General features: G+C 28.8%; 1 protein-coding gene and 1 long non-coding RNA gene across 3 annotated transcripts; both read left to right on the plus strand.

Annotated features, from left to right (window-relative positions):
• Window positions 1-10,179: 10,179 nt before the first annotated feature.
• On the plus strand, window positions 10,180-10,549 carry LOC118070388 (uncharacterized). Its single transcript, XR_004690774.1, has 2 exons — window positions 10,180-10,308; window positions 10,389-10,549. It is a non-coding gene; the product is annotated as an uncharacterized lncRNA (long non-coding RNA).
• Window positions 10,550-11,540: 991 nt separating this feature from the next.
• On the plus strand, window positions 11,541-12,993 carry imd (immune deficiency). 2 transcript variants are annotated; one of them, XM_035088955.1, is made up of 3 exons: window positions 11,541-11,966; window positions 12,030-12,368; window positions 12,459-12,993. In XM_035088955.1, the coding sequence occupies exons 1-3, from the start codon at window positions 11,696-11,698 to the stop codon at window positions 12,479-12,481; spliced, it is 633 nt and encodes a 210-aa protein (XP_034944846.1). In that variant the 5' UTR covers window positions 11,541-11,695; the 3' UTR covers window positions 12,482-12,993. The 2 variants fall into 2 exon arrangements, with proteins under 2 accessions (XP_034944846.1, XP_034944845.1); XM_035088954.1 differs by having other exon boundaries at window positions 11,551-11,966; window positions 12,030-12,364.

The following is a 12,993-nucleotide window of genomic DNA, read 5'->3' on the forward strand; positions in this document are numbered from 1 at the left end:
AATTTTTTTTTCATTCAAATTGCACGTAATTGCAATTTTATCATGCCGAAAATGAGTTTTAAATTTCGATTTTTATGTAAAATTATTTTTCAATCAACCGATGACAAATGAGAAAATATTTAAACAGGGCCATTAACCTTTTTTTGTTCAAATACATTGATAATAGCCTTTTTTAACAACTTATTAACAATAAAAAATAGTTTAAACAATCCGCGGCGAGTTCCGGCACTTCGCGGGCAAAAATACCATATACCTCATATATGGAGATTGGACTCCTTGTCTATATTCTTCATAATAGGGACTATCTCAAAGGGTATTTAATCATAAACTTTCTAAATTAAGTTAGATGTAAAATCTCTATTTGAAAAAAAAAACTACTCCATCCATAATTGCTCGGATGGTATCAAAGTTTTTAATGGGCCAGGCATTAAGGCTGGGCTGAAGTCAGAGAGGCGACTGATTCCCCCCATCCAAATACATGGGATCGGGATATTTCTAATTTCTTCACCAATTTGCTATTATTTCTATAAAATTAGGTACCAAATTACAGAGGAATTAATGCCGGACTGACGTAAACAACAATTTTTTGTATACACTGACAGAAATTTTTTCCGGTGGCGAATTATACGATTTACTTGTCCCCAGTATAAAAGTGATAGGTAAAAAAGTTTCGGAAGGCAGGTAAAGAAAGTACCTGGAATCAGTAAAACTTCGTTTTAAAATGAATAAAAAAAAAAACTTAGTCTAAATACAGAATATACCACTCCTGAGTAGACTACAAGCGGTTGAAGAAGTAAAAAGTATACAAGTTTTATGAAAATAAAGTACTTGTATTTAAGTAGTCTTTCTACTTGGAATCAGTATAATGTGAGCCAATGTATTTTGTTTATCTCAAGTAGGTAGATAATAGAAGAAGATTACAAAGTTTACTTCAGTTGATAATATAGTTTTTCTTACACTGAGAATCTTCCTTACTTACCACAAGTGTATTTTATACGGAGATCCCGTATAAAGCGTACTTATGCTAAGTATAATGCTGTTTTACACTTTAAACACCATGTTCTCACATTATGAATCCTTTTTTATTAATAAAAAAATACTTGTTACTTGATTCAAGTATATCAATTCTTCACTGCAAGTATATTATATACTTAAATTAAGTATACGAAGTACTCATGCTAAAATTTTTTTCTTATTAAATTTAAAAATTTCAAAATATAAATAATTATATTAATAATAAAAAAGTTACTGTTATACCCATTGGTATTGGTCAATTTAAATTAGTGACCATTACTAATGAAGTAATTTAATGATTAAATATTCAGTAATTAATAAATAGATGAAAAGTAATCTTATAATAATTACAACAATTACTGTTGTACTTTTAAATACGTGGAGCTGCTACACTTACCAAATATTTATACCTGTATAACTTTTAACAGGTGCAAAATAATAAAAAACTTTGCATGGATGAAATGTTCCATTTTTAATTCTGCACATTTTGAGCCCAAAATCGGCTGATCGGTGCATTTGAACCAAAATGGGAATGATTTAAATAATTCATTGTTTATAAAAATAATGAAAAAATCAATGAAAAAAAAAAATTTTTCTCTAAAAATGAAATTCAATATCTCCTTTTTCTAAATAAATCGCCAAAAAGTAATATTTCTAACATTTAGTATTTTTTATTAATTTCCTTAGACGCGACTGAAGCTTTTGTCAATAGTGAAGCTTCAGTCGCGAATAACTTTTTATCTATCTTAGATATGTTCAGTGCTTTTTTTTTATTAAAATTACATTCTGAACAACTTTTATTTAAAACATTTTTTCATATCTATCATAGAAATCGAGAAATTCGCGAGGGGGGGGGGCGGTTTTTCGCGATTTACTTCCCCCCTATGCGTGCCAAACAATTTTAACCTACACCATTGTGTTTCTCACAAAATTTCCGATCCAGTCATCTATAAATCATTAATTTGGCCGCAGCAAACCAAAATTATCTCATTTCCCTCGTTTGACTGGACTATTAGCTATAAACTATCTAATATCATATCTTTGATGATGATAGATAAATTATTAATTGAACAATAAAAAATCCATAGAGGTAATTATAATTTTCTTATAATTACAACAATTATTGTTGCATATTTCAATATCTCGAGCTTCTGCAGTCAGACTCTTTTACTGTTAAAAGTTCATCTCCAAACTCAGCGCTCAGCAATAAATTATTTAATATTATGTATTCAATTATGATGAATAAATTATTTATTGTACAATAATTAATGATCAAAAATAACCGTGATTTAGTTCGAATTACAAAAACAAAATACTGTCTACAACTATGGCGTTTGACGCCTATGTTGCACGTGCTTTAGTTATAATACGATCGAAAGAATTTCTTTTCGTAACGTAGCGCTAAGCCACAAATTATTTAGTCTCACACGTTAATCAATGACAAAAAAAATCATTTTAAGTCGTTTATCAATTTTATGAATTTCTTTATTTTGTGGGGTGGCTTGAGTCAAGGTCAAAGAGGTTTAGACTCATTGAGGATGAGAGGCTATGAATACATTAACAAACGCAAAATGTCATATTTCTGTGTCCTTAGGATAATTGTATAGTCCAATCAAATGAGGGGAATGGGATAAATATGATTCGCTCCGGCCAAAGTAGTGATTTATAGATGACTAGATTGGAAATTCCGCGAGGAATACGATAGTGCAGGTCAAAAATGCTTGGCACACATAGGGAGGGAGTAAATCGCGAAAACCCGCCCCCCCTCGCGAATTTCTCGATTTCTATGATAGATATGAAAAAATGTTTTAAATAAAAGTTGTTCAGAATGTAATTTTAATAAAAAAAAAGCACTGAACATATCTAAGATAGATAAAAAGTTATTCGCGACTGAAGCTTCACTATTGACAAAAGCTTCAGTCGCGTCTAAGGAAATTAATAAAAAATACTAAATGTTAGAAATATTACTTTTTGGCGATTTATTTAGAAAAAGGAGATATTGAATTTCATTTTTAGAGAAAAATTTTTTTTTTTCATTGATTTTTTCATTATTTTTATAAACAATGAATTATTTAAATCATTCCCATTTTGGTTCAAATGCACCGATCAGCCCGATTTTGGGCTCAAAATGTGCAGAATTAAAAATGGAACATTTCATCCATGCAAAGTTTTTTATTATTTTGCACCTGTTAAAAGTTATACAGGTATAAATATTTGGTAAGTGTAGCAGCTCCACGTATTTAAAAGTACAACAGTAATTGTTGTAATTATTATAAGATTACTTTTCATCTATTTATTAATTACTGAATATTTAATCATTAAATTACTTCATTAGTAATGGTCACTAATTTAAATTGACCAATACCAATGGGTATAACAGTAACTTTTTTATTATTAATATAATTATTTATATTTTGAAATTTTTAAATTTAATAAGAAAAAAATTTTAGCATGAGTACTTCGTATACTTAATTTAAGTATATAATATACTTGCAGTGAAGAATTGATATACTTGAATCAAGTAACAAGTATTTTTTTATTAATAAAAAAGGATTCATAATGTGAGAACATGGTGTTTAAAGTGTAAAACAGCATTATACTTAGCATAAGTACGCTTTATACGGGATCTCCGTATAAAATACACTTGTGGTAAGTAAGGAAGATTCTCAGTGTAAGAAAACTATATTATCAACTGAAGTAAACTTTGTAATCTTCTTCTATTATCTACCTACTTGAGATAAGCAAAATATTTACAAAAATGCAGTAATCGCTATTCTTGGTATAAATTAATATTATATTAGGATTGAGTGATGAAAAATTTAAAATCAAGTTAATGTTATTATGATTGTACAGTACACGTTAAACTTCATTTTGATATAAAATGTACTTGCATCAAAAAATAATTATACTCAAATTGAGTATATTTTGTGTTTGCCGCTAGTATACTTTCTAGCTATCACATTTTTTCTGTCAGTGTATAGTGAATATTTTTATTAAAAAAATTAGAAAGAATAATGAAAAAATTATGAATTGACTTACCGCGCTTAAATTTCAAGATGGCGGCCACATCATTCAGATGAAAAATCACTAATTATTTCATTTTTATACGTTTTTCGCCCAAAATTCGGGTTTGCGTCAGTCCTTGCCATCTGTCTGGATGTCAAAAAAATCAATTCATAGTATAAAATTGAACAATTTAGAAATAATTAGAAATATTGTATTCCAGATGATATTCTCCGGAAAATTAGTTTGAAAAAATTCCGATAGGTGACAGCATTATGCTCGTAGATGACCTCAGTCATCCATATTGAAAAAATGCTCAATCCGTATCCAGAACTGATGGTGCCCTGCATTTTGGTGAGTAATTTGTGTATGGGTGTGTACGTCTAATATATGTATGTCATGTAAACATAGTGTATCACTTCACAATGCCTTATACTTTGATGACTATTGCAGTTAGAATAAATAAAAATGATGATACTCATTTAACATTAATTAATATAATATCTGCAAATAACTTCAAATACATATATTCATCCATTATTATCATTTTTATTAGGTATAAATGTTAATAAAGAAGCTCAATTCCAAGTCGGCGTATCCAAGCATGTAGTGCAAAAACAAATACACATAAACTTAATACCGAGATTATGCTGGCCATGTGGTTAAGGCGTCAGAGGTCTATTTTGCCGGGCAGGGTTCGATCCCAGTCATAATCACTATTTTTTCTACTTCATTCGTTAGATTAGCATGTAATTATAATATTGACATGCCATAATTAATCCTTTATAATGATTCGATTTTTTTTTCTCTTTACTCATTGAATTTATTGACGCTAAATCGGAAAATATTCAAACAGAGCTATAAACTTTTTTTTTGTATAAATACATTGATAATAGCCTGTGATTAACAACTTATACATTTTTACATGTATTAACAATGTTATGTTATTAACATGTTATTAACAAGTTAATCATATTATTATCAACATTGAAAAGTAGTTTAAACAATCCGTGGCGAGTTCCGGCACTTCGCTGGCAAGCTCTACCCCCACTCTCTATGCCCAAGCCTGCAGCTTATAATTTTTGAGCATATATAAATGTTTTGTTATCATAATAGCTCGGTGGTTAGCGCATCGATCTTTCATTTTGATGGGCAGGGTTCGATTCCAGTCATGGTAGTTTTTTTTTTCTTTTTCATTTGTTAGATTTGCATGTAATTATAATATTAACATGCCAAAAGTAATTGTTTACAACGATTTGATTTTTTTTTCTCAATTATTTATGTAATTTATCGACGCCGAGTCGGAAAACATGAACAGGGTTATAAACACTTTTTTTACTATAGCTATATGAACGTAGCTTTTTTTTAAGCAATTTAGAAATATTTAGAAGTAGTTGAAATAATCCACGGGGATTTCCGGCACTTCGCCGGCAAGCTCTATCCCCACCTTTCGTACTCGAGCCTGCATTATACAATTTATAAACATAAACATGATGTCAGAGATAATATGTTAGCTCTGTGAGTAGAACACCAAGCTTTCATTTTACCGATTAGGGTTCGATCCCAGTTATAGCTAATTTTTTTTTTCATTAAAATTTTATATAAATACAATAATTGGTTGTTTGTATAAGTTCAAAATCAATTCCTAGTGTCTTTTAAAGACAACATTTTCTAAAAAAGAGAATTCATAGTAACTCGTTCCTCACCCTCAGCTTATTTTCAGAAAAACAAGTTTTTTTTCGTAATTAATTGGAAGAATAATGTAATAAAATATATGGATTGATTTATAAGTATATAAAGTCACTTGAACAAGAAACAGAAAAAAAAATTGCCTATGACTGGGATCGAACCCTGCCCAGCAAAATAAAAGGTCGGGGCTCTAACCACTGAGCTATTATAGTTCCAATTATGGAAAACAATGCTTGAAAATTATAAGCTACAGGCTTGGGCACAGAAAGTGGGGGTCGAGCTTGCCGGCGAAGTATCGGAACTCGCCGCGGATTGTTTAAACAATTTTTTATTATTAATAAGTTGTAAAAAAAGGCTATTATCAATGTATTTGTACAAAAAAAGGTTAATGGCCCTGTTCAAATATTTTCTCATTTGTCATTGATTAATTGAAAAAAAAATTTTACATAAAAATTGAAATTTAAAACTCATTTTTGGCATGATAAAATTGCAATTACATGCAATTTAAATAAAAAAAAAATTTTGCCGCAATTAGAATCGAACACCGTTCGGTAAAATAACTGGCGAACCTTCTGACTATAGAGCTAGCATATTTTCATTTGCTTTGTTTACGTTTAGATATCGTAAGCTTCAGGCTTAGTAACAGAGGGTGGGGAATGTGCTTGCTCGTCAACTGTTCGAACTCGCAGTCTGCTCTGAAAAATAAGACGGAGATAGATAGATATATTTTGTGCTCTGTCTTGCTCGGAACAGATTATTCTGAAATTTGTAAATTTCTTGGTACTCTAAGGCTCCCTTTTTGTAGTGCATCCCTGAAAATTATCATTTTTCGAACGATTTCTCTGTTACCTACTCAATTTCAATTGATATCGAGCTTCGGCTTTTCGCCGCACAACGTGAGGGCGTAAAGTCAACTCCGGGAAACTTTCTGACTTCAGTCCAGCCTTAATGACGCCAAGTGTACATAAATATTTGTCGTTTTCGATACCGAAAAACTCGGTTGGCATAATACCGACACGGCATAATGACAGCGCGGAATGTACGATCGATCGTCGCGCATAACATCCACGCAGGTTCAGAATTAGAAGCGGCACCTTAAATTTTCCGGAATGTTAGATTTTTTCGCCTTTTCTGATTTTAACCAAGCTTTACCTCCACTGTCTGTGCGCAAGCCCTGCCGGAACTCTCCGCAAATTGTTTAAATTGCTGCTAAATATTTTTAAATTCCTCTGAAAAAACTACATTTATATGACTGTACTGAAAAAGGGTTTATAGCCCTGTTCGAATGTCTTCTTCCTCAGCGTTCATTAATTAAAAGAATTATAAAAAAAAAACTTAAATTCTTATAAAGAATCAATTTTAGCTTATTAAAATTATAATTACATTCAATTCCACTAAAAAAAAAAGAAAAAAAATTGGCCGACATCGGGATTGAACGCTGCTCGGTCAAATAGAAGTCTGGTGCTTTAACCACAAGGCCAGCATATTTCCAATCAAAGTTTCATGTTTATCCATCTTAAACTACATGCTTCGATCCGTAGACTTGGAATTGAGCTCGCTTTTTGAAATTTATACCTAATAGAAATAATAATAATGGATGAATATATGTATTTTAAGTTATTTTTAGCTATTACATTGATTAATGTTCAATGAGTATCATCATATTCATTTATATAATACTCCAATTGTCATCGAAGTGTAGGGCATGTAGTGTGACACACTACATTTACATCACAACATGTATGTACACACACAGATACAAATTACTCGCCAAAATGCAGGGCACCATCAGTTCTGGATACGGATTGAGCATTTTTTCAATATGGATGACTGAGGTCATCTGCGAGCATAATGCTGTCACCTATCGGAATTTTTTCAAACTAATTTTCCGGAGAATATCATCTGGAATACAATAGTCGACACAGTGTCAAACACAGAGAGGTTTTCTTTAAATGGAAAACGCCCAACTTTGTTATATTACAGTAATATTATAGTTACATCATATTTTTATCAACATTGATATCGTTTAAATTAAAGAAAAATGGTCCGCAATGTATTTTCATTGGATCTCATTGCGTTTGTCTACTATTCTATTTTTTTTTAAGTGTAATTTGATTTCTTTAGTGCAATGAATTTTTCCTATTTGGGGGATTCAAACCTACGACCGCCTGCTCGCACGCAACTTAAACCTACGTTTTTACTCACTAGGCTATTCTGATACTTAATTTCCAAATTGAAAATAAGCCCATATAAACATACATTTTGGTTACATGTATACATATATAGAAAAATAAGAACAATTGTGTGAATTATAGTTCATTTTAGTTATTATGTAATAATTATTATATATAATGTCTTCTTTTTATTTTTAATTGAGATTTATTCATTTTTGAGATTACAAAACATTTTGTAAATATCTTAGGTTAAACAAATTGATAAAAAAATCCTCATTTTCTGAGTATTAAATACCCATAGCCAATAATAAAGTGAACGAGAAATTCTCTGACAATTTAGGTCCACAAATAGTTCTTGAACTGTAAAATATCCTTATAGGTTAAAAACAATCACCCTGATCTGCTATCAATCTCAGTTTATCTACAAATTGAAAAAAAAGCAACTATAACCAGAATTTTGTAATGTTACATCTCTACAATATGCCGTCGATACAAAGAACGTATGTAACATCGATATGGCGATGTTACATTACAAGAACATTGCGATTGAGACCTGCAAACACGATAGTAGAAATTTATAATTTATTATTTTATTGAGAAATTTGCGTTGATTATCATTATTTGTGGCAGACCTTTCGATCGTTCTCATAATAAAAAGAATTCTTTTTCATACTAAAACATCATATTTGTCATGTAATCACAAATTTCATAGTTTTTTGAGTTTAGCCCAAGCTTAAAAAATTCTAGATTAGAAACTCAATGTAAAAAAAAATGATACTCGCGGTCAGTAATTGCTCTCCAAGGATGTGTACACTCGGCGTCATTAATGCCTGGTCCATCAAAAACTTTGATACCATCCGAGCAATTATTAATATTATTATTATTATTATTATTATTATTATTATTATTATTATTATTATTATTTAAATTAAGGTTCAAAAATGTTTTAGGAGGGGGGGGTAGTCTATTGTTGTAGGGACTATCTAAGAGTATTTAATCATGAACTTTCTAAATTAATTTAGATGTTGAATCTCTATTTGAAAAAAAAACTACTTCATCGATAATTTCTCGGATGGTATCAAAGTTTTTGATGGACCAGGCATTAATGACGCCGAGTGTACACAATAGCAGCCTGCTATTAGTGAAACTTACCCTAATGCGTTTAGGGGGAGCGTGACATCCGTCCCCAATAAGATGTCAGTCAAAGGCATTTTTACAATCTTTTAAATTTGAATCTTTAAATGTATAATCTTACTGATTGTTAATCAAATTCTATGATGCCCAGATTTTTTATCTAATGATCATTTTAAAAATAAGCTTTATTCTTTTAATCTTTTAAAATTGGTTTTTTTTATTTTCAATCATTTAATATTCAATCAAATTATAAAAATTTTTCTTTTTTTAATGTTTATCATTTCGTTGAACAGTCAACTTAAGAAATTAGGACTGGTAAGTTATCTTGCGTCGGTATAGTAGAAAAAAAAATTCAACTAGTGTCACTGTTTTCTAATAGATGACAGTAATTACACTGTTTTCAATCAAAAATTCAAAATACTTATATGATTTTAAATTTTGAATTGTTTAATAGCAACTTTACTTACCAAAAATAAATATTAGATTGATCTTCTTGAAATGGAGCATAATTTTCTTCAAAACCAATTACTTATATCGATATTTTTCATCGTTAGAGATATACCACATCAAGTTATATTGAGTTAATTTCTTTACAATATTAATTACACAATTCAAAATAATAAAAAAATACTTTACTTTTAAATTGAATTTTTCTTCAATATATTTCCTTTTTTTGTTTCATCAATCATTTAAGTTACTGAATTACTTGCTATTTCTTCAGTTAGTTTGTGTTTTAATTGACTATCAGTAAGACAGTCTTCTAGTATTATCGTAATTATAAATAAAATAAAATATATTTTTGTATCATTAATTTACGCTTAGTTTAACTTTTCTAATAAAGTTAGTTTCTTCCATTGTGTAATGAAATTTTTTAAACAGGTTTTTTTTCAATATAATTTTTATTTCAAACTCTTTTTTCATTAATGACATATTTTTTAAAAATCAAAATAAATTTTCACACAAATAAATTATATATTGAAAAGAAATAAAATTAAGATCCTATTAAATTTTTATTATTACTCAATTAAGTTCACACGACAATTAGTTTTAACACAAAAAAGTAATTTTTTGGGTAAATATTAAAACACATTTAATATATATATTTATACATATTCATAATTCTGTATTGAATTAAATTTCATTTTTCAGATCGATTAATAAACATAATTTGTGACAGTGACATTGAATATTGTAGAATAATGAATGAAACTACACGACAGAATCATTCTCGAGCAATTCAACATACAATTGACTTGTACATTAATAATTTACAAGAGTCCTTGAGAAATGGAAGGTACTTATATAATTTGTTAATTTATTCAATCATTTTATATTAAATTTAAATAATTTGTTATAATATCAATTTATATATAGGATGACATTGTCAGAATATTTGTAGGCAGTAGTTGAACGCACAAATATTCGACGGGAGCTGAGACAACGTGGCTCATAATTTGGAAGTGTAGAAAACCAAAGTTAAAGAGATACCAGCAAATGTAAATTTTCTTAAATATAAATAAAAGTTATACTTATAACTTCAGGAATGATTTTTGAATTCTTTAATTGACCCTGATTATTTTATTTTAAAATAATTGAATTGAGTAGTGATTTATATTAAAATTTATTAATAAATTTATATTCATATTATATTTATATTTAAATTCAGTTAAATTAAGGTATTCATTAAAAATACTGATTTATTTTTATAAAAACTTAAGTAATAAAACTTTTTTTTTTCGTTGCACGAAAATCGTTTATGTTTATTAAAGAAGAGAATAATACTGACAGACATTATTTTTGAAGTTTTTCAACTTTTTAATAATTCAGTTTTCAAATTTTTTTCACTTGGATTACGTTATTACGCTAACATTAAGATAAAAATGTTATTATCATTAGATTATAAGCCTAAATATACTTATTTATGTAGTGGGAATTACATGACATTACATGAGCCAGAAAGAAGACTTTTTTTTGTATAAGCATTTTGAATTGTTGATTGAAAACAGTGTAATTACTGTCATCTATCAGAAAACAGTGACACTAGTTGAATTTTTTTTTCTACTATACCGACGCAAGATAACTTACCAGTCCTAATTTCTTAAGTTGACTGTTCAACGAAATGATAAACATTAAAAAAAGAAAAATTTTTATAATTTGATTGAATATTAAATGATTGAAAATAAAAAAAACCAATTTTAAAAGATTAAAAGAATAAAGCTTATTTTTAAAATGATCATTAGATAAAAAATCTGGGCATCATAGAATTTGATTAACAATCAGTAAGATTATACATTTAAAGATTCAAATTTAAAAGATTGTAAAAATGCCTTTGACTGACATCTTATTGGGGACGGATGTCACGCTCCCCGTTTAGGTGTGCATGCATATAGCCCTGCCGTATGTGAACTAAAAGCTTGAAAATTATCATTGTTTTCATGATTCTCATGTTATCTTCTGAATTTTAATCGTCATGAAGGTTTTATCTTTCACCGCAGAGCGGCGCGAAATTAACATTGGAACTTTTCTTGGCTACAACCAACCTTAATTAAATGTTTCTTGTTAAATTCAGTTTTGCTATGAGCAACTGTTTAGTTCACATAATTGGTTTTTTTATATTAAAATAAACCTTAATTATACGCTAACTCAAGTAAACGTTAAAGTCAATTTAATAATATTTATAAATGATGTTAACATCAGATGCAAAGCCTGATCCACCACGGACAAGAATAAATGATACTCATTCTATATTGAAGACATATTTGGACGTTAAATACATTCCAAAAAATACACAAGAAATGAACTCTCACATCAGTTTCATTAATGATGCATCATTTACGGAAACACAAAAAAATTCTATACCACGAAGAAAAATTCCTTCCTTGAAAATTGGAAATTCTGCATCAACTGCAAGTGAAGACAGTATTCAAATCATAAATCAATCTAAAGATTCCAGTAAGACAAATATTTCATAACTTTCATATTTTTTCCATTTTTCTGTATTAAATTATATTTCAGAGTACCATAGCAATTCAATGAATTTCAATATAGTAAATTGTAACGGAGTGAAAATTGGCACTACAAAAAAATATATTTGTTATTTCAATCAATTCAATAAAAACTTTAGGAATATCAATGATAAAAGTGGAGTACTGAGAACCAATGATCCCAGACAAATGCCTAATATAATAAAAAAATGGAGTACTTCAAAACATAAACTAACAATAGAAGATATGTATGTTATTAAAACTCATATTGGCTATAGTTGGCGAGAAATTTTTTCAGCATTAGGGTATTCGGAAGGTCAATTGGATCAATTTACAGAAAATTATAAATCAAGAGGCATAGGCGAAGTAAGTTAGTTGAAATTTATTTCTTGATAGCAATTTTATACTTACCAATGTCAGTATTCAGAGAAAAATAAAATGAAGTTTGTCAATCATTCAGGTAATTTATCAAATACTCCTTGATTGGAAATATGCGAACGGCAGAACAGCCGGACTTGGTACTATCATCAAAATGTTGTGGAGACACGAAGAATACGATTGTGTAGAGCGATTAGTTCACAATAAATTACAAGAAAAATAATTCTAAAAATGTTATTATGAATGTATAATTTTTAGAAAATTGTTGTGGGAATTCTTTAAGTCAAAAAAGTGAAATGTGTATCTTAACAATAAAAATATATGAAATCAAGATAATAATTTTCTCAGGTATTATCGAGAAATAAATATATGTAATGTAAAAAAACATACTGCAGACTATCTTTTCATTATCGTACACTGTCGTACTTTATTTATTAAGAGGCTATTGTAGACTTTAATTTTATTGGCTGAGCTTTTCTGGTATTTTGCAGTATATCAATAGAAACAATGTGCGGTTCAAGAATCAGAAATGTATACAATATTGTATTATTATATCAATATTAATTTACATCAATACAATCCAGTAAAAATAAAATGTAATGTAATATAAAAAAGAA

Source organism: Chelonus insularis, unplaced genomic scaffold (assembly GCF_013357705.1).
Source record: "Chelonus insularis isolate UGA/USDA-ARS -01 unplaced genomic scaffold, ASM1335770v1 contig_57_pilon, whole genome shotgun sequence".
In the NCBI taxonomy this organism is placed as follows: Eukaryota; Metazoa; Arthropoda; class Insecta; order Hymenoptera; family Braconidae; genus Chelonus; species Chelonus insularis.